Raw genomic sequence first — 22,134 nt, forward strand, 5'->3', positions numbered from 1 at the left:
CCGTCTGAAGGTGCAGCGGCTTAATGTAATTGCGTATACTGCGGAGATTCTTATTAAATATTGAGAAGGGGCATTTATGAAGCCCGTTCTGTGCGGGGGACGCTGCGGTTCTTTTTGCAGTTCTGTGGTGATCTTAAGGAAACGGTGGGGAACCAGTCTGTCTGTCTCTGTCTGTCTGCCTGTCTGTCTGGTCCACTTCTTTTCCACTTTTTCATGTCTCTGAAGTTGATGTTATGATGTGCATCTGTGTGTTCGTCTCAAGCCTTTGAGATGTGGGAGCTGGATAAGGGTGTGTGTGTGTGTGTGTGTGTGTGTGTGTGTGTGTGCATTCCTTTGAGGAACCCTATTTCCACTCGGCCTGACTTGGAGTCGAGATAATATTTGTTGCGTTACAAGTGACAGCGGTGTGTCAACGGTAAAAAAAAAAAAGAGTCCGGGCACCGTTGAGATGACTCCATTCTCTCTCCCTCCTTTGTGTCCGCTCGTCCCCTCTATCGCCTCGCTTATAGAAAGAGGGAGATGTAAATATAACACGGACACACACGCACGCACACACACACACACACACACACACACACACACACACACACACACACACACACACTGGAAGCGCACATAGACCCCAGTGCCTTTCAAGCCCCGCTAGGCATGAACGTGCTGATTTTGACAGGCTTTTAGCAGAGCCAGCTCCAGGCTGCCGGATTGTCTTCAGCACCGGGTTATTTTCCCCTTCGCCTCTCTCTCTCTCTCTCTCTCATCCTCTCCCTCATTTGTCCACCCTCCTCCCACGCTCTCTCCCTTTTATCCTCTCCTCAATCCCCTCCTTCTTTGTCATCGTTTTTTTTTTTTTTTTTTTTGTCCGATCCCGGTCCTTATCTCTTCGTGTCCTCTTTGGGTTTACAGGTCAGCCAGGCGGTGACGGGGAGACGTCACCGAGGTGTGTAGTCAGACACGCAGACCTCCTGCTGGCTCATAGATTCAGCAGGCGGAGATGCCAGTAACGGCAGCTCTTCTCACAACTAATAGAGGGTATATATCGCCAGCTACTACCTCATTAAGGGAACTCGCCCTCCTTCTCGCCTGCTTTCACTTGCTCTCTGTGTCTGTCTCCCTTTGACTGTCTCTAAGATGGTTGGACTATGTAGGACCTGCTTGTTAGTGTAAATGAGGTTGTCTGTATGCGTGCGTGGGCAAATAGTCATACGTGCCTTTGTGTGCCTCTGTGTATAGGAAGGCTCCACCGGCCTCACACTGTCTGCAGACGCCGTAATTAACAGATGTCCCCTAAACACCTCGCATGCAGATATGCTGCAATTTACAAATGTTCCCTCGAAAGCCTCACCTGCCGAATATTGGCAGACGTTACGATTTACAGACGTTCCCTCGAAGCCTCGCGTGCAGACTACTTTTTGACGCCACAATTTGCACGTGTCCACTTAACGCCTCAAATGCAAACAATTGGTCGACGAGACGCATTTGATTGGCTAATGCGCCAAAGTGACGCCGGCGCCGCCCCGCGGCTCGAGCCAGGTTCAACTTTCCGTCGTCAGAGCTTGCTGTTAAATTCAGACACTTCGAAAGGACAGATTTTCGACACCGCTGTCGACACCATGTCAACAAAGTCTTGCGTGAGCGATGACGAGAGCCCACGGAGTGTCGGCATGAAGTCGATTTCTGCGCGTGGCGTTATAAGTGACCTCTGGTCCTCTTGAGAACGGGGGGGGGGGGGGGGGGGGGGGGGGGGGGCTTTTGTGAATTATTAGTGCACTGCAGTGCTACTTTCTCGGTCTCCTCCTCCCTCCGCTACAGCCCCAAGGTCTCTTCTTTCTTAAACACGCTCTTCTGTCGGCCCGCTGCGAGGTGTACGGCTTGAACTCAAAGAATGCCACTCGGCAGAGCAGAAGCAGCGGAAAGTAAAAGTCAGTTATGACCCAGAAAATCTTTTTGTGTGCGGTTGTGGTTATCAAAGAGAAGTTCTGAGAGCATCCGCTTCTCAATAGTGCGGTTTGTCGAGATGATTTAACACATTATTGTGTGTTATTGTGGACTTCTTTTTTTTTTTTTTTTTTTTTTTTCCCACTGGTGAAGTTATATTTATAAGCCGGCGAACAAAGGTGGCCCAGCTCTTTTTTTCCAAACTTAAGCGCATGATAGTGCGACTGCCATATAATACACATACAGACTCAACAGCACACCCACTTCACAAGCTAAACAGTCCAGTAGTTAACCTCACCACCAATACAGTAACTCAGTAGGCCTCCGGAAAGCTTTGAGGATCCCTCCACCATGGCAATTACATTACACTCAATGTGGGATAATGTGCTATAAAAAGCATTTACTACTTTGATTTAATACTGCATTACTGCAGGTCTTAAACATTTTTATTTTCATGGCTTCACAAAACTTAATTACACCGGTGCTTTGAGATCTAGTGAAAGAGGACAGAGAGAGAGGAAAGGAGTTTTAAAGGTTTCTAAGGAGAAATGAGGTTTTTTTTTTTTGCTGCACAGTCGACGGGTTTCAGAAACTCAAAACCTAACATTCATTGCCTGAAACTAAATGATAAATTGCAAGATCTAACATTTCCAATTAGATTCATTTTTACAAGCTCTTCCTGCGCTGATTCCTATCTGCTGCACTGCAGGAGTTTTCAACCGATTGCTCCTCAGACTGAAGCTGCGACGTCCACAATGAAGCAACCTTTTGAAAGGAAAAAAAAAAAAAAAGTGCGGGGCTTCTGCGAGGCTTATTGGCCCAACTGATTTTCAGTGTCCGATCCGCTCGGCGGGCGGATTGATGTCTGGCTCGGCTCGGAGCCCGCGATAAGAGCTAAACGCAGAAAAACTACCTGTAAATGTCACGGGATTGATAAAGAGAGCAAAGTTTATCTGCGGCGCTGTGCGATAGGGAAAGTCGGCTTTATCGGGCTTCTGCTGCGTGCTACTTGGCGTCGGACCCCCCCCCCCCGAGTTTCAGATAAAAGTCTGCGGAGTTAATCGACGCTCGGACAGTTAAACCTCTCTAATCCGAAAGCTTTGTTCCAACGGTTCAAACATGAAGATTACCGAGGGCACGGCGGACACTCGTGTACCTGCGAGTCTGAAATGAAGAGGAGCTTCTTCCGCTTCAGGGAGGCGGCCGAACTCTTGGGAGAGGTTTTCTGTCTTTGCCGAACAAAGTCCCTTAAGATTCCATGATTGTTTGTTTTTATTATTGTTTTTTGTTTTTTTAAAAGCCCACTGCAAGCTCTTAAGAGTCCACAGCGATGTCATAAGCTGCCTGTTAACGAGCCGCATGCAACATCTATTTCGGCTTTTGCGACACAATAAATTTGAAAACACTTTCGAAGCAGCATTCATCTAACTGAATTGTATTAATGGCGACTGAAAACAAGTCGACCGGGTTCACAGTCGGAGCGCCTCGAAACTCGAGTGAAAGCTCAGCTGAAAGCTCAGCTCAAGAAAACATAAAACTAGACTTAGCTACCCGCTAAGTACCTCCCTGTGTTTATGATTCATCCATTTACACACATAACAGGTCAGGTGAAGGCGTTAGCACTATAATCATGTCTCTGACAATTATCTTTAATAGCCCGGCGGGGAGTTAACGCATCCATTTAAATACTCTTTGTACGTTTCCTGACGAGGTTCTGAGTGTGATGTAACGGTATAAGCTTACCCTAATACGCGTGTTATGTATAATCAAAATACTTGCATACCTTTGTAAAACGTGTGTGTGTGTGTGTGTGTGCGTGCGTGTGCGTGTGTGTGTGTGTGTGTGTGTGGCCTCAATCTCATTAGTGGTCTTTGTCACCATTTGATCTGTGACCTGCCTTCTTTTTTTGGGGGGGGTCCATTGTGCTCGTATCGCCGATGCATAGAGACCTGTGGCCCTCGTGGACCGGGGAATTGGTTTACCAGGCTGTCGAGGGTGGTGGTGGTGGTGGTTGGGGTGGTGGTGGTGGTGGGGGGGAGGTGTTAGACGGGTGTTTGGAGGAGAAGAAGGCAAGAAAGGTTAAGATAAAGTTGCTTTGAACAAATTCTCTCTTTGATCAGGCGGTGAAAGGCCTTTATTCCACAAGTCAGAGCCGGTCGAGAGAGGAGAGACGGAGAAACACGTATTGTTCCGTTTCATCTCGCCTCTGTCTTCCTTTATTCTCTTTTCACACTGCTGTTAGCCTTGTGTACTCCGGCCTTCCTTTGTTATGGAGAGTGGCCCGGGCCTCCACACCAACACACACTTACGCGGCTCACAATGACTTAAAAGCATTTCTGACCCCGGTGTAATTGGAAATGCTGAGATGAAGCGGGAACGTAACCGAAAGGAGGCCTTTTTTTTTTTTTTTTTTTTTTCCTCTCTTAAAACCGTCTGTTGATTCGTTGGGTGGAAAATCGAGCTGCTTAATAGTTTGGGGTGTCGTCATTTAATCGAGCGAAAAAAATGCCGAAACGTGCCTGTTTCAGCATTAAAACAAACATGAGGAGTCACTGCTTTTGTGTTTTTATATCACTGCGTTACATATATTTGGGTTTTCTGAGAAACCCCAAGATGCTACTTTGGGCTCTAAAATGTTTTTGTTATTTATTTTTTATTAGACGCTCTTATTTTCATTTTATTGGGCCGGAAGGGGAAACGGGGGTGGGGGGGGGGGGGGGGTGGAGGGGGGGGGGGGGTTACACAAACACTTAAAGACACACGAAACCTTCAACAACTACGTAAATCAAATGGCGAAACCCATACAAACACACAGAATCTCTAAAACTGGCATTAATGAGGGATTAGTGCAGATTTCTGTGCTTTCTCACGACGTGCCAGTTCTCTGCAGTTAACACCAAAACAAAACAAAAACTTTATTCCCTGCCAAACCAATTGATTATTTCCTGCAGTCGTACTTTATTCGGCCCCGGGCTTATCGGCAAAACATCCTCAGAGCAGACCTGGATCTGTAGAGAACAGCTAAATGGGTGCAATAGACACACACAAACACACGCAGATGATATATAGTGGGGGTCTTTCTTTTGTACTCTTTCTTTCTAAAGCAGGACTATCAGTACAGAATGGGCAGTACAGCCAACCACAGATTGGAGCTGAATACATGTTGCCATGGGTGATTTTATAGCGAGTCCAGTCACACACACTCACCACAACATGTAAATAGTAACACCTACCTACCACCCCCCCCCCCCACACACACACAGTTTTTTTTTAAAATCACCGACGTGTTTAAATACCCAGCATGCAACCCGGTGCCGCGAGACACTTCGAGCGAAAACTCAATTTTTCTCACCTTATTTCCCGTCGAAATCTCCGCTCCCTCGCTCCACGTGAGGAGGTGCTCTTTAAACAAACAGCCACTGTTTAACTGTGCTCCTTTCAGCCAATCACCCCATTAAGCCGGAACACAAACATTCCCGCTGGGCAGGGCGGTTGTCCAGGCGATGATGCTGCGAGAGGGCCGGCAGCGTTCTGATTGGACAATCGCCCGTGCTGCCGCACGTCGCTTAAGTGTTTTTTTAGACACTCGGGCAGCGCAGCTGCGGGGATGCTGGGATCAGTCCGCGCACGGCGGCGGCCCAAAACCCAAATATTTCGGCAACTATTGGCCTCATAATAAGAGGGCGGCAGCAGCCACCGTTTAGACCTCGGGTCAGCTGAACGTGCGTCTGCACGGTGCGCGAGCCCAACAGCCCGATTTTCTGTTTTGGCGGCGGCTTTGCCCGAATTTGCTGCCTTTGACGTTTCCGAGCAGAGAGATCCAAAATGTTTGCTCGTGATGGCTGTAAATTGCTGCCCAAATGGACTTCACGTTTCCCAATGACAAAAAAAATAAATAAAAGTAAACGTGCCTCGTGCGGAAACAGCGTTAGCTTTTAACTTCGTTTGGCGCGATGACGTTCGGGATGAAAAACGTCCACCGGGACCCGGGCTGTAAATACAGAGATGTCACGAAGGCGACGCGAGTCCTCGACGCGAGTCCTCAACACGAGTCCTCGACGCGAGTCCTCAACGCCTTCTTATTTCTGTTGCTTTGCAGATAGCAGAAGCAGCCAAGACTTCCTCTCAGGCTGACGACTTGTACCTGGACGACACAGGCTCAGGAGGCTACTACCCCGAAGATGACGATGACTTTAACTCGGGGTCTGGCTCAGGTACGGCACACGCACACACACACACACACACACACACACACACACACACACACACACACACACACACACACACACACACACACACACACACACACACACAGATCTCCACTCACACACCACTTAGCTACAAGGCACACACTTAGACAAGTAGAGCAGGCAATTACTCAGAGGCATGATGACATTCATATTCACATCCACCGCTGTGAGTTTTATAAACATCATTATGAATGTTATTTTTCTTCTTCTTCTTCTTCTTCTTCTTCTTCAACTGTCTTACTTAAGTTGTGCCGTTTTACTTTCCCCTCTCTTTGTCTCTCGCTCGATTTGAAATAGAGATCGCCTCGTCACCCGGGCCGCCGTGGGCAAGTGTGCAAATTTCACGTCTTTTTTTTATTTATTTATTTTTTATTAGCTCCTCCGCTCCGCTCGCCTTAAGCACCTTTTTTTTTTACAGACGCTCATCTCTCGGTCAAAAGCGGCTCCCCTTTCTGAGAGAGCTGCGTGACTGCGGAGAGAAAAGGTCATGCCGGGTAGAAGTAGGCAGGACTGTGATCATTAGCCGGTCCCAATATTGGACAGCTGTCACTCTGCTCTGCCGCTCTGTATTCTACTGCAGAGTCCAACTGTAAATAATACATTCAAATAAAAGCCACCTGTGTAAAGTAAAGTAAGTACACGACTCTGGATATGAAATATTCATATCACTCAAGCCCATATTTGATGTGCACACGTCATAATCTTTACTTTTTTTTTTTTTTTTTTTTTTTTTTTTACAAATTCCCTCTAAGAATAAACTAAGCAGGCACTTTTTTTTTTAATTTTTTTTATTTTATTTTATTTATTTTTGTATTCACCTGTCCTCGTCTCTCTCCCAGGTGGAGGTGAAGACGCGGTGGAAGAAACGGTGACTCTCAGTACGGTTTATATCGAGCCCAACGCAGCGCAACCCACCCAGGACTCCACCAAAGTCTTCACCCCGAGGATGGACACGGCCACGGTCAGAGAAAAGGACCGAGACGTCACACCCAGGAAACCGTTCAGAACGGAGGTAAGACGCACACAAAAAAAAAACCCCACCAGACAGGAACTCAGCTGCTGTTTTAACCTGTTGGGTAATTAGATGGCTGACGATCTGATCAAGGCAAGAAATCAAAAGAATTCCAGTAAGATTGTTTACTTTCCTGCCAAGAGTTGAATGAGACGATCGGTATCACCGGCGTACGTATGCGATCATTAAATTCAAAGCTACAGCGAGGAGACGATTAGTATAGAAAAAAAAAGTACTTATCCAGCGTAAAATCACGACGTATTGTTTTTAGACTCGGGCTTAAAACAAACGAGATGCAGTTTTGTAATCAGCGAGCTTTAAAGGAAGTTGTTTTAACCTTTGAGCTGCGTTTTGTTGCTCCAGCTAGAGCCTCATGAAAGTCGAGCATCGCAACAACAACAACAACAAAAATCACTATTTTGACATTATCTTTTAACTGCTGGGGAAATATTGACGTAATCAGATGCAAATACACGCGGCGCATTTCTTCTAACGTGACACGTCGGGTGTGAGCACAAGCAGGCGTGCATCGCGTGACGCCGTAACGTGACTTAGTCGCGCGTGATCGTGGCGGCTCGTCTGCGACCGCAACGGCCCGGCGGGGTGACGGGCGCGTCGGCGTGTCTTTTCGCCGACCGAGCGGCCCGTCAAATCCCCGGTAATACCGGGGGGAGCTGCGTGAGCTCGCGTTCGGGATCAAGATCAAGCGCTCGCCTCCAAAATCTCAGTGTTTTCGCTCCATTGCAAATTACAGGGTGGAGGGGGTGGGGGGGATTACATCCCTCTCGGACATAATCACGTATTCTGGAACCGTCCCGGGTCGCTCTCCTGCGCTGCACTCTTACTGTACCACACTGGACACTGCATCTGTTTGGGATTAGTCCTCAAGGTCTCACCCCCCCCCCCCCCCGTCCCAACCCCCTCCCCCATCTAAGCCAAGCCTACCTGGCCTTGTTCCATTTTTCCCCCTCCTCCTCCTCCTCCTCCTCCTCCTCCTCCGCCCCCCTTTGGCCATACGCACTGGGCTCGATTCCATTTTGGGTTCTTTGCTTCCTTCTCTGGCGTTGTTGTATGGAGGTACGCGGGGCCCAGATCCATTCTAGACACGTCGCTTCCATTCCTAGACCGACAAAAACAGCAACAAGAAAAAAACAACTTTGGGTTCACTGGGCTCTGTGTCCATTTCCTACTTTTCTCGAGGCTTGCACTAATCTTTTTTTGGGGGCAATTTGGACTCGTTCCACGATATATTCTGGCCGGGGCCCTGTAAGTTTCACTGACCCAACACACACACTTTAAAATAGATCCTTTTCCCTCAGTGCACCGGTGAGACTATGTTGTTGTTTTTCTTTAGAGTTTTTCATGCGAGTTTAGAGAAAAAAGAATTAAAAAAAAACAAAAACACATCTAAAGCTCAGTAATCGAAGCCATAAATAAAAAGAACTGTTTATACACATTGAACAATCGAGGTGTAATAACTGAGCTTTAAATGTATTCGTTGGCCGATTTAGTTTTCTTTTGTACGGATCCAAGCAGCTTCATTCCCGCTTTCGCGCTACGATAAAGACAGTTCAGCTTCGACAGATATCGGTGTGTCATCGATTCTATCGTCTAACTCTCGGCAGTAAAGCAAATTAATGCATTTCCAAAAATATCGATGAATTCTTGAATATTTACAGATGCGATCATGCCGGAGTGGAATTTAGGCCACGTGCTGAAAATATTGTCTTCATCTTTCTCTCTCCTCCTCCTCCTCCTCCTCCTCTTCCTCCCCCAGGCACCGGTGCCAGTTACAGAGGACGCGCAGAGGAACCAGCTGACCAGTACGACCAGCGCCCCCGGCTCTCCTCAGGAGCCCATCGAGGTCCGCACTGAAAACCTCTTCCAGAGGACGGAGGTGTTGGCAGGTAGGCGTCGAAATAACGACTTCTGATCAACTCCGTCTGCGTCCCTCCGTGGGACCTCGTGGAGTTCACGGCGCCGTGGACGTTTCGAATGCGTGAAAAGGCCGGCGCGAAGGGAATTATCTGACTGGAAATCACTGCGCTCTCTGATGCCGTCTCGCTTCACCCCCCCCCCCCGTCCATTCCCCTCCATCCCCCTCCCGTCAGCGCGTCTGTAGCCAACATTGATTGGCACCTCGTGTCTCACTTTGGCTGTGATACCCATCTGGTGCCAGGCAACGTGCGGAGACGGCATCAACAGGGACGAATCGGGACGCGTCTTCCCTCCTCGCGATCGGCTCTTATCTTCTCCACATTGTTCTTGGATTGCGATGCGACGTTAAAAGAAATGACTGCTTCTATAAAGTCTCAGTATAATGTCTTAGAAAATTAAAATATATGTTCCCGGGTCTCTCTCCCCCCTCCTTATTCAACGGGTTCATTTTACCCTTCTCCTAGATTAGAACCATTACTCTTCATCTCCCATATGACTTCTATAAAAAAAAAAAAAAAATAATAAAAAAAAGAATTGCACGTAATCTAATTTTCATGTATCCTCTCCGCGTTGCATTACTGATCCTCGGGAGCTCGAGCAGTTGGGTGCGTGCCGGGGATCTTAAGCAAGAGGGGGGGGGGGGGGGCAGCCAACATGTGGAAACCCGAAGCGGAGCAGAGGGCAGATCGGAGCACCAGCGGAGACCTTAAACAGATTAAGAGGCAATAAAGAACCTCGTTCAGGCGTAATTGGAAGGCGGAGGGGTGATTTCAGCGCGGGTCGATTTCATTCACGTTTCCCCGACGTTTAGCCCGCCGGTTTACCGCGCGATGCGTCCGCCGCAGAGAGTTTTAATAATAGTACAATAGGACCTCGGAGGTCGATCTCGCCCTGATTCAGGACACCGTGCTGCGTATCAGTGGTCCGAGTGCACGTCTCCCAGATGTTTCAGACGATTAGATTTCGGCAGATGGCAGAAAATCATATGACTGGTTGAAAAAAAAAAAAAAAAAATGGGGACAAGCAGCTGCGGAGTAACAGAAGACTGGATTTAGTTCGACGGAGGGACGTCCTTTTCATTAAAACGCCGCACAAACATGAGGAGACGGCATATGACTCTTCGAATTGGAAGAGGCCGCTCTCTTGTCAGAGTAAATATAGCTTCCTGTTAATTCCCAGCCAACCGGACAGAAGATTCCCTAAAAGCCGGAGAGTTTGTATTTTCAGGATTCTTCTGTGAATCCGAGCCTCGAACGTCCCCAAGTAAAAGACCTGTCTTCGTGACATGTCCCCCCCCCCCACCCGGTGTCTCCGTTGGTCCGATCGGGGGGGGGGGGACGCGGGGTTCAGTTCGAGCCTTGCCTGTGCCTGTTTCTGTTTTTGTTTGTTTGTTTACCCCGCCCCTCCTCCCCCCCTCCTCCCTCCGGGTTTTGTTTGCCTGACTTATAATGATTGAGCCAACGCCACGAGCTTCTCCCTCCGAAGCCCCGGTCGGCCGCCGCTGATTGGGACATAAACCACGTCGAAGTAACCGCACCGAGGCCAACGGGGGGATCTGAGCACCGATTCGGGGGATCGGCTCCCGAACCCCCCCCCCCCCCCCTTAATGGGAACGCTGACTTTTAAACTCGCCGACGCATTAGCAGAAGGGGAAACTAAGCCTCGCGAGGACGATTGACTCCGTATCTCCGGAGACGAAGGGAGGGCCCCCTCCCTCCCCCCCCCTCCCTCCCCCCCCCCCACCGGCGTGAAGTAACTGCGCTGGTTTCGACACTGATTTGCGAGGGTTGCAGTTTGGCGTCAACACGTTCGAGCCATCAATTTCGATCATTTCCCGCGGGAGGGTCGCGTCAGTGATGACATTTGTTTCAGCAACCGCAGGAACGGTTGCTGAAACAAACGGCTTTCGTAATTGAGCGCACAAGACGGGACGACGCAGTTAATGTCAGACGAGAAGAAGCGATCTCTCTGAAACACGCACGCGCACACAGCAGACATCGAATTGAACCGCGAGCATTTGACAGCCACTTTCCCTCTCTGCGTCTCTCAGCTGTCATCGCAGGCGGCGTGATCGGCTTCCTGTTCGCCATCTTCCTCATCCTCCTCCTGGTCTACCGCATGAGGAAGAAGGACGAGGGCAGCTACGACCTGGGAGAGAGGAAGCCCTCCGGCGCAGCCTATCAGAAGGCCCCAACCAAGGAGTTTTATGCATAAAGACCCCCACCACCACCACCACCACCACCATCAACCCACCCCACCCACCCCACGCCTCCCCCTCCCGTCACCGGATCGACAAAATTGCGAGCGGCGACCGTCAACAGCGCAGTCCGCGACAACATCAGAAATGTTTCCGAGTTGATTGAGGTAAAATAGCTTAAAGGAAAGCTTTTGCATAGAGTATTGTAATTAAGATCTTTTCTTTCTTCTTTAAAAAAAAAAAAAAAAAAAAAAAAAAAGAAAACCAAGCATTTCTCATTTTATGGCAAATTCGCAAATCTGAGTATATTTAAACATTTTGTGTATTAATTTGAAGAAAAAAAAAAAAGCAGGATCTGTAAAGGCGAGAAAACCGATCGCTTCTGTGTTCTGTCAAAGGAGCTGTTTTTAGTCACTGACTACTTTTAACTGTAGCAGTATGTTATTTGTAAAGAAAAACAATTTAAAGTGGAAATAATTGAATATAATTATTCTGTATCAAATCTACTTTCATTTTTTTTCTTTTTATTTTGTCCTAGCATGTCTGATGTTGATCTCTAAAGGTGTATTACATTAATTTATCTTTTCTCTGATGTTAAAAAAAAAAATTAAAAAAAAAAATGCCTTTGTAGTTTTGATGAAGCTCTTCGGTCTTCATATTAACGCTGTTAACGGTCAATGTAAATGTTCTCCTTTCGGGTTACAATGTTTATTATTTGCTCTCACATCTGTTTTTTTTTGTTTTTTTTTAGTCCAGCGTATGTCTTGTTTATTTGTTTATTCTCTTCTCGCTGTTTTCAATTTGCAGGAATTGGCTCTTTAAAAGAACGACAGGAAAAACAAACAAAAAAAATGGTGTCAGGGCTCGAGAAAGATCGCAACTTTGGCTTCCGTTTTCCGTCTCAAACTTCTTTTCTATTTAAATGCGTTCTCTTTTCACGTCGCCTCTTTTTGCTCCCACGCCGTCGTCACGCAGCGCTGTGTGCATGTGGAGTGGGTTTTTTTTTTTTCCTCTTCGTGGCTTGTGGTGTTTTCGGCCCGTAGCCGCCGCCGCCGCCCTCCTCCTTCGTCCTCCTTCCTCTTCCTCCTCCTCGATGTGTCCCTCAAGTTCACCGACTGAACCCAAACTCCCCCCCCCCCCTCCGCCCCCCCTTTACATCTCCTCGCTCCCTCTCTCGGTTTAACCTCCCTCGCTCCCGCCCCCTTGTTAAATCGGACCGGGCCGCAGCCAGTTGAGCTGTCGATCCGCCCCCCCCCCCCCCTCTCTTTTTCTCAACTCAGCTGTACGGAGCAGCACCGGGCAGCCTGGTGTCCCGGCGTCGGTGCTCTAGGCCCAAAGATCCGCTCAGTGCTACCGCTCGAACACGCAGGGCCGAACCCCCACATGCGGCGCACACAACGACAACAACAACAACAACAACAACAACAACAACAGCAGAACCGACTCTTAAGAAACCGAGTTTCTCTCCGGGTGTTTCGTAAACAAGGCTGCGCAGAAAATGCAGGAAAGACTCAAGCGTTGTATCTAAGTAGTCTTCGACAATTACGTTGACGGCTATTCGTGTTTTTTGTTTTTTTTGTAGTTTTTTTTTTTTTTTTTATCGCGGTCGGTCCCGACATTTGGAAAGAGCTTTTGTCGAGAGGTGAGGTTGTTTACCAGGTTTAAAACCCCTGATGCCGTTCTGCGTCCTGAAAATGAAGTTCAAGCGATTAAAACGCTGCAAAACAGCGACATCAAATGAAAACAACGGTCACATGACAGCAAGTTACTCTCTCCTCCTCCTTTTTTTCCTTCTTTTTTTTTTTTAAACATTACATCTACATTAACTTGCTCCGAAGAGACACGTTTGGTCTGGCAGGTTTGTGAAGTTGCCTTTTTACAGCTGTACAGTAATGTGAAGTAGATAACAGTAGATGCGGTCACATCGTCTAAACTCCTAACGCCACCCACATGCAGCTCTCCCTCCCTCCCTCCCTCCCGTTTCTCCTTCTTCTTCTTCTTCTTCTTCTTCTTCCAGTCTCTGCGATCCTCGTGTCGTCCACTTCCCTTCTCTTGTCCTCGTCCCCGTCGTCCTCTCTTGTCATAGGACCTAAAGGTACTGAACTATACTGAAAAACCCAAAGACTCACAGTATTTCTTCTCCCACCGTCTCCCCCCACCCCCACCCCCGCGTCCTCCTCCATCGTGGCCACATCATGTTGTTTCCTCTCTTTTCTTTTTCCTTCACTCTTTTAGTTTTTTTTTTGTTTTTTTTCTCTCTTTATTAGAGACCTGACCTTCGAGTCCAATTGCTTATTAGTATATGAAAAAGATATATAAATATATATAAATGTATATTCACAAATGTTTTAAACCTTCAAAGTGCCTACCATTTGGAAATGTACTTGCTCGAGGCGAGCATGTGGCGGGTGTGTACACACAGGAGGGGTGTAAACGACTTGACTGGCATTCTGTGAGCATGGATGACTGTAATGGTAACTTTTTTTTAGTCTTACAAAAGCTGACAGTATTGTACCTATAAGTTGAAACAACACTACTGAATAAACATTGTGGCCTAATATCCAACTGCTTGTGTCGCCTTGTTTTAAAACCTGGGCTTGTTTTTTTGGGGGTTTTTTTTTCTGGGATTTCTGGTAAACGGGTTTGTCCGGTGTATTAAGTCATAAAATGCCAAATATTCACTCACTTCCACTCTCTTTACTGCTTTTTAAAAAAAAAATTTTTTTTATTACACTTTAAAATTGATTTCCTTTAGATTTTCAGCGAGCAAACTCGAGAGGCATTTTTAAGAGGTCACCATGCGCTTTTTTTTTTTTTTTTTAGAAAATGTGCTTCTCTTCTTTCAACCATTTTCTGACATTTAAATAAGTACTAAAACGGTAAATTGACAGCTGGGAGTCGCAGCGTCAGAAAACTTCTGCTCACTCGTTTTACACTGATGTAATTCAGAGGAGACTTTTCCAGCGTTTCTGTGATTAGTTTTTCAATATTTGGAAAATACTTTAAAGAAACGGCCAGACGGTTTGGGAAATAAGATTATTCACTTTCTCCCTGGGAGATTAGAGGATCGATATCACTCATGTCTGTGCTCTAAGAATTAAATGAAGCCAGGATTAGCTTTAGCTTGGCATAAAGACTAAAGGGGGAAAAAAAAAGATGAAACTTTTGACCTCGCTGAAAGTTAAACAGTTTATAAAATGAAGACGTGTTAATTTATGACTTTTAGAGTTACTAGTCGGTAGTCAACCAGGTTTTTGTGCTTGGCCACATCTTAAAGCTAAGATAATTGTGTCTAGACCTGCTCTTTATTTAAACTCTAAAAATGAGAATGATATTACATTGAAAAATTACAAATGTATTTTTGCTGTTCTGTATCTTCCTTCTTTTGTTAATATTTTATATTATATTTTTATACATGGTCACGTGGCAGTTTGTGGCTTTTAGTTTATACTTTTTTCTATTTTTTCTATTTTTTTCCACAAATACCTCTGAGCGAACGCTTCTCCCGGGATCCGTTACTGAATGTTTTGTCTGAAATGTCGAGAGCAGACGCCTTTCTTTACGGCTCATTCGCCGCTTAAATAAAATGTCTCCCGACGAAGTGCCGGTTTGGCTAATTATTCAAAGGTAAAAAGCCTTTCTTACTGCGGTAACCCCGAAGCCCAAAAAGTACCCCTCTGCAAAGCTGCCCATAAAAAAAAAATTTAAAAAAGGAGAAAAGGGCCGAGAATCTATAAATAGACCACCGAACATTTAAAATGTGCCTTTAATACTCCGCGGCACATTCACTCTCTTAACATTACTTAAAGTCGAAGGGGATTATCAATGAGCAGATGAGTAATCTCTATGTGGTTATGTGCTCCACCATATCATTTTAGTGTCCTAATCCGGCCCTGTTACAGAGGGAGATTAGAGTAACAGAGGGGATTATTCTCCACAGGACTGAACATCTTGAGTGGTTCTGTGAGTGGAATGAGAGGGAGGGGAGGGGGGGGGGAAATAAAAAATAAAAATAAAAAGTGGGGCTGACGTGAGCTCTGACAAAACCTCAGGAGAGCGGGGTTATTCTCATTAACTGCTTTATTTATACAGAGTTACACCACGTGGCGCGCATCCGGGCTCGGATCCTTTTTCTCTGTTAAAGCGAACGCGATTCGACATCTGCCCAGCCGATCGTTCCAAATTTAACATTTCTATTTTGTATTTTTTTTTTTTTCTTTACTTATAAAACAATTAATATAGAAATTGTGACAATCAAGTGAGAAATGGGAAGCTTAGCTTAGCATAAATAGCGGTAATTTGGTGGACTTTTTTGTGACTGTACCAACAAAAAAAAAAAAGTGCGTAAATGTCATGATGTGGTTTACGGGAGATTTGTGTGTCGGGCTGTTCGTTTGGAAAGGAGCTGGTTTCAGTACAAGACGCCCGGAAGTCGCAGCCGAGAAATAGCCCGGCGTATAACTCCCGTTAAATAAACGTGTCCTTCCTACATTCTGAGACGCAGCAGCAGCGGTGGCGCCCTCTGTGGTCACAAGTGGTAATTACACAAAAAAAAGAAATCGCAATTTCAGTAATTATGCGGCGTACTCATTTCAAGTCAGAATAAATTAGACGCTACTGGGCGAAAAACATCTCGTCAACAAAATTGAACTTGTATGCTCCGTCGTAACGGTTTGTCATTCAGACTCAAAGGAGCTTGGAGAGAGCTTCATCTGTGCAAAAACAAAACAAAAAACACACCGTGGGACGTTGTCTTTGAAGAGTGAAAAGGGGACGAAGCGGGGATCCAATGGGAGCGGCCATTTACGCTGAAGCTGTTGCAGTAACACGCGTTTCCCAATCTGTGCGTTCTCCTCTCTGCGAAGCTGATGTTGCAAGTGTTTGCGCTGTCGAGTCTCCGGTTTGTGTCAAAGTGCAACCGGGATTTATGTCCCCTTTGCGTTTTTTTTTTTTTTTTTTTTTCCCCCTCTTCAGGTTAAGGTCGGAGGTCAGAATGCGTTTACGTCAGGAAAGATGAGAAAGTACAAACCGCACACAGAGACGCACGTATTTGCGGCTTTCAGGCCACTTTATAACCGTTCCTTATTTCCCTCACTCGTTTTGCTCATTTTCTTTCCTTCGTGCGTCTCGGGGTTTTATTTTTTTTTTTTTTTTTGGGGGGGGGGGTTCCCCTCCCCTCCCCTCTCTTTGTAGCTGCGGGAGCTAATTCAACAGAGCCGCCGGCCGTCAACTGCTAGTCAGCGCCAAACCATGCAGAAACGTCAAGAAAATGGCGTCCAAGGTAAACACGCTGTCAGACCTCATAAGAGCTCATGGCTGGAGACTAAGCCCCGGGGCCCGACCGGGGGTTGGACACACGGCACCTCGCTGACCCAAACACGGAGCGCGGCAGGCACCGCAACGCGAGACACAACGTCGCTCTGCGTCGGGGGGGGGGGGGGGCCCTCCGGATAAAAGCTCCCCCCCGAATGAAACCGTGATTATCACGGTGCCTGCGGAGCACGAGCGCCGACCTCCAAGCGTATGTTCCCGCCCCCCGGCATTTGTCGCCGTCGTTCGCTGCCGCGGGCCTCAGGCTCGGCTCGGCTCGGCTCGGCTCGGCCGCCCGCAGCCGCGGCGACGTGTTATTTCGCAGTTTCAAACAAAGGAAACCGCTCGGCCCTCTCGCCGCGACGCGGCGCGGACGTCGACTGCACACAAAAAAACCCAAACGGAGAGGGGGGAAAGAAAAAAAAGAAAGAAAGAAAGAAGGTGAGTTGTCTCGTCCCCGGGGAGACACGACACCCGAGCTCGCGGGCTGTTTTTGGACACACGCGCCGTAAAGAATCTATATTTGGGTTTTTTTTTTGCCTTCATTCTCACTTCTGAGCGTGCCCCGGCAAAGAAAAAAAAAAGAACAAAGTGCAGAACAAACAGCGACACATCAACAAGAGGCAAACGAAAAGCGACGCCTGGTGGAAGGCCGCGGTTTAAAGTCGCGCTGGAGGCGCCGAGGCTGCGCAACTGCGCTTTGAGGACACTCGCTGTCTTTAGCGCGACAACAGGCTCGCAGTGACAACCCGGAGGTGTGTTGCGACGCTCCGGGCGTTCGAGGCTACCGCAGACGCGAGACGGTGCGACAACGATCTCCGTCTCTGTCCCCTGTCTTGAGTCAGACTAACCGGTGGTCCGCTGAACGCGGGGGTTTGAGGTTTGACCGGTGAAAGAGGAGCGACGAGGAGCGATCCTTTGCCTTTTCTAAAAGCAAAGCCGCCTCAGAGCCGGTATAATTCACCCCCCTCCCCCTCCCCCGCGAGGGAGGTGAGCTCAGCTCGGTACTTTTTGGGATCGAAGGTTTCAGCGCTCAGAGGTGCTTCGGGAATCGTAATCTAAATGCTGTGCTGCTGCGACGCAGTGAACGGGTGGCACTTTTGTGTGGGCTTAATCTCCATCTCCTTTTAATATTGTTCCACTTTTTGGAAAAGCTCAGAGTCGTGTATTTAAAAAAAAAAAAGGGTAAATTGGATCTTGAGGTTTTAAAGAATGAGGTTTTGTTTTGTTTTTTGTTTTTTTACATCAAGCGGGGGAGCATGAACTAATTATGCAACCATTTTTGCTTACTTTGGATGATCCACCGGGGAATTTGAACAATTTTAATTCCTTGGTTGAAAGCATAAACAGAGCCGGTTAACGTTAAGGAGGGCAACGCTCGGCTGCCTTTGTACATCGCTCGTTGAATTTGTTTCAGACATTCAGAAATGAAGCTGCTACATACAAATAACAAAAATTTAAAAAAAAAAACCACGCTTGGGACGGAAGAAGAATGTTATGACCGATAAACTAACACTTTCTGGTGAAGGGGGGGGGACAAAAAGGACCAACACAAATCAAAAGCGACAGAACAGCAGAGTCTGAGACTCATCTGTCTCTCTAAACATGGTTGTTTATGGAAGATGTAATACTGCACATGCGACGACGGACGCCGCAATAATCAAAGCTTTTTGCCTGCGACAATGGGGGGGGGAGATGACTGATGGATTTCAGTCTGCCTCCTCAAAGAACACAGATAACTTTGTTTTGTTTGACAGGCGCACTTCGGTCATTTGCTTTTCATTTCGTTTGGGGGTAATCAAACAGTCCGTGGCGGGTAAAGAACTTTATTGAACGACGTTGAAATAAAGACATCTCTTCTGTGCGTGTTTTCAAAGTCGTTGTTTTTTTTTTTAAGCTTAGTTAGTGAAGATTAAAACTTCACTCAGATTTCAGCCCAGTCACGCTCCATTAAATTTTGTGATCGCTCTGATCTATTGTTATAACCTCATAATCCGTTGGGACTAAAGTAGAGTCAGCCCTTTTGCAAATAGCGATGCGATTATTCGGACTCATTCATCAAGTTAAACGTTATATTCTTACATCATGTGAGCACACAAAGCCGCGTTGTGTACAATAGCGTGTTTGGCTCAAAGGGAGTACCGCTCCCTGACTCCCCGAAATGATGTCGGCTACTCAAACAAAGCGTACGTGTCAACAACGTTCTTTACGATCGTGAGCCAATAAAATGGAAACGTTCTGCTCCCAAATCTCACGAGTTGTTGTTTTTTTTTTTCCTGGTAGGATTTAGAGGTATTAGTTCAGAGGAGCCGTGTCAGCATGTTTCTGGAATCTAGGAAGCTCTCAACAAACACCGAATATCTTGCAGAAGGTACAAACGACAACATTAAGTCTCTCGTCAGCTCGACTCTGGCTTTTCTTTCTGTCTTCCCGCGGGGAAGATTCTGAAGACGCGCCGGCAGCTTTCTGAGACGCTGCATCTATTCGGCTTTGAGCTAAACGCTAACGTCCACATGCTCACAAGGACAAAGCCGACGCGCTGGTTTTTAGCAGGTACGACGTCAAAAACATTTAAGCCTGGTGTTCCCCAGACCCAAATTCACTCTGTGAACGTTGCAATCCCACAATGACGGTTGTTTCCAGTCGTTGCGTCCCAAGAGGCTTAGACCTTGACTTCAACATCCCCCCCGCCCCCGCTGGTCACCGATTGGTCCATCCTTAAGGGCGGCTGAAGTTGTGAATAATAGGCAGGCAGAGCCACGCTACGAGGCAATAACTATTTGAACCGTCTCAGTTCATCATATTATCAGTGTAATATTTGCTGAATAACACTGGACATACAGTACAGCTGAGGGTGATTTTTTTTAATTTTTTTTCATATATTTTCCCGTAAACTTGGACAAACAAAATATTTGACCTGTTTGCCGCACCATACAGCAAAAGAGAGGATCGTTAAAGTCGTCGGGATTGGTCGTCTGGGGATCGTAAGTGTCTGTGGGAAACCTTATGGACACCGACGCCTCCTTCCCTCCCAGACAACCAGAAAACAAACGGCGAAGGCCATAAAACTCCAGCAGGCGGGATAATGTACGTCACAAAACTCTGGCTGATACAATTCGAAAAAGGCTAATATAACCTTCCACACACACACACACACACACACACACACACACACACACACACACACACACACACACACACACACACACACACACACGACAAACTCAATTTAGAGGAACGACAATCAAGTCACTTAATCACAGTTTCTTGATTAAACACCGACTGATAATGAATACCAATGTGCCACCTTGCCTCCTCTTGATAGGATTCGAAAATAATTTAATTCCCTTAGCGCCCTCACATGAGCGCAAACACACACACACACACACACACACACACACACACACACACACACACACACACACACACACACACACACACACACACACACACACACTTCTCATCTTCCCCGACCACAGGCTGCAACGCAATATTACCATCATTTCATTTAAATGCAGCGTGCCCATTGGAGGTCCACCGAGGGAAAATGGAAGTTTTGTTTTTGATTAGGGCGCCTGTGATGGGAACGTTTATAACCATTATACACTAATTAGATCCGAAGCTACAGGGAGGAAAAGTCATATGGATTTCTGCCCAGAGCTCGTGGGAATCTTCTCTTTTCTGGAACCGGAATACTTATTTCCATTTAAATGATAGGTTTTTTTTTTTTTTTTAGGAGTGTTAAGGCCCGGTAACAGGACTGCATCTGCACACGTTCGTTCAAAGGGAGTCCGTGTCGAAGGGGAAATGCAGCAGAGTGAATATTATGGAAGCAAAGAAAGATCAAAGCTGCGGAGGAAAGTTGGGTTTCAATGTTTTTAAGATGCATAATTAACTTTCTACATTTCGACGAGCAGGTTTGGGGAAGTCACAACGTGCTGATCCTGTCTTTCCTTTTTCTTTTATATTGTTCGATTATATATTCATCACAGACAGGGGATACTTTTTGGCCGCTGAACTCCAGAGGACCTGGTTTTGCGCCGATGCCTTTGTTCTCGTAATCATTTCAGCGCTGCATGATGAAAGCCTCATATCTCCATATAAATCCTCTTAAAAAGAGGGTGCAGTGAGGAGGATGTGTCTTTGAAGTCCAATCTGGACGGGGGGGAAAAAAAACCAGAGGGTGTTGCGGCGTAGACAGACTAAATATTTGGTAAGGTGAAAATTACCTTCTTTTTTTTTTTAATTACGTAGTTGTAGCCATGCGGAGGAGGCGAAGAGGCTTAAGGCTAATGGTGGCAACCCACTTGTCCTCGGTGCCGTCCGTTCCTGCTCCAAGGACGAGCGGGTTTATCTCATAAACCACCTCAACGTCACGTCCCTCATGAAGGTTCCCATTGGAGTCGCTTCTGGTTATAACGACAGCGCCGTGGAAAGCAGAAATGCCAAAGGAATTTAAAAAGTGTAAGCTGGTGATAAAGAAGGTGAGATGATTTTTTTTTGTTTTGTTTTTTTCTGCCATGTCAGTGTCGACCAGGAGCCCGACCGGTACGCTGAGTGGCCGATTTGATCAACCAACGCTGACCCATCAAAGATATATCGTTAATGCCGTATGTGTCGACCAATATAAAAACAGTTTTTTTTTTTTTTCAACTGATATATTTCCAGCTATTTCTGTGAAGTGCGGTGCGCTTGTTATCATAACAAGCGATGACCTGCGACTTTTTCTATGTTAGGTAGTACTTGTTGGGAATAAAAACTATTTTTAAAAAAAATCACAATTTTTATTCTCAACCTGCGTTTTCTTATTTTTTTTTTTTTTTTTTGCCAGTTACCAAAATGTTACTCGTGGGAAACCCCCATAAAACTGCAAAGCGCATGGCGATTTAGTAAAGCTGCAGCAAGGCCGAGCATTTCTGATGAACACGATCACAAACAAAAACCTCGGGGAAATCTCCGATAAATGTAGAGCTTCATTCGTCCAGCGCGATCCGGTCACCACAACGCAAATGGAAAACAACAGTGGACCATGAACATAATTTGCAGGAGACAGGACGGCAAGTTTTACAGGAAGAACGTCGCGTGAATAAGATGCGACACGTCGAAGGCAGCTTCGACGCCAGCGTTACTGCATCTCCAACGAGAGGAGTTGACAGTCAGCTGTTGGGTCGAATAACCAAAATCCAACTCGTGTGACGGCCTGAGCAAACATCCGAGCGGTGACGCAAGAAAACAGCTTCCGTCACGGCCAGTGATGCATTTTCATCGTTTGTGCCAGACAGGGTCTCCCTCCTGCAAAGGAAACTTCTTCTTCTTCCTCTTTTTTTTTTTAAATTTGTATTTTTTTAATACTTTCTGTAATTGCACCTGACAGATGTCCACGTCTGCTCTGCCCCATCGGAGCAAAATGGACACTTTCTCCTTCCTCGGATTCGCAGCATCAGTCGACTGGAGAGAGCGCGTCGTCTTCGTCCTGCTAATGATCAGCTGTG

The 22,134-nt window shown here is 46.7% G+C and overlaps 1 protein-coding gene across 1 annotated transcript in view; it reads left to right on the forward strand.

Annotated features, from left to right (window-relative positions):
• sdc2 (syndecan 2) overlaps positions 1 to 11,596 on the forward strand; it is a 39,637-nt gene extending 28,041 nt beyond the window's left edge. Inside the window, exons 2-5 of the mRNA XM_069692392.1 lie at positions 6,035 to 6,149; positions 7,025 to 7,197; positions 8,975 to 9,104; positions 11,186 to 11,596. Of these exons, the coding sequence (XP_069548493.1) occupies positions 6,035 to 6,149; positions 7,025 to 7,197; positions 8,975 to 9,104; positions 11,186 to 11,349 (582 nt within the window). The 3' untranslated portion in view covers positions 11,350 to 11,596. The remainder of the gene's footprint in view (positions 1 to 6,034; positions 6,150 to 7,024; positions 7,198 to 8,974; positions 9,105 to 11,185) is intronic.
• The last annotated feature ends 10,538 nt before the right edge of the window (positions 11,597 to 22,134 follow it).

This window comes from Brachyistius frenatus, unplaced genomic scaffold, assembly GCF_029030835.1.
Source record: "Brachyistius frenatus isolate BFR_SWC_R1_liver_20210118 unplaced genomic scaffold, ASM2903083v1 Contig_2, whole genome shotgun sequence".
NCBI lineage: Eukaryota > Metazoa > Chordata > Actinopteri > Embiotocidae > Brachyistius > Brachyistius frenatus.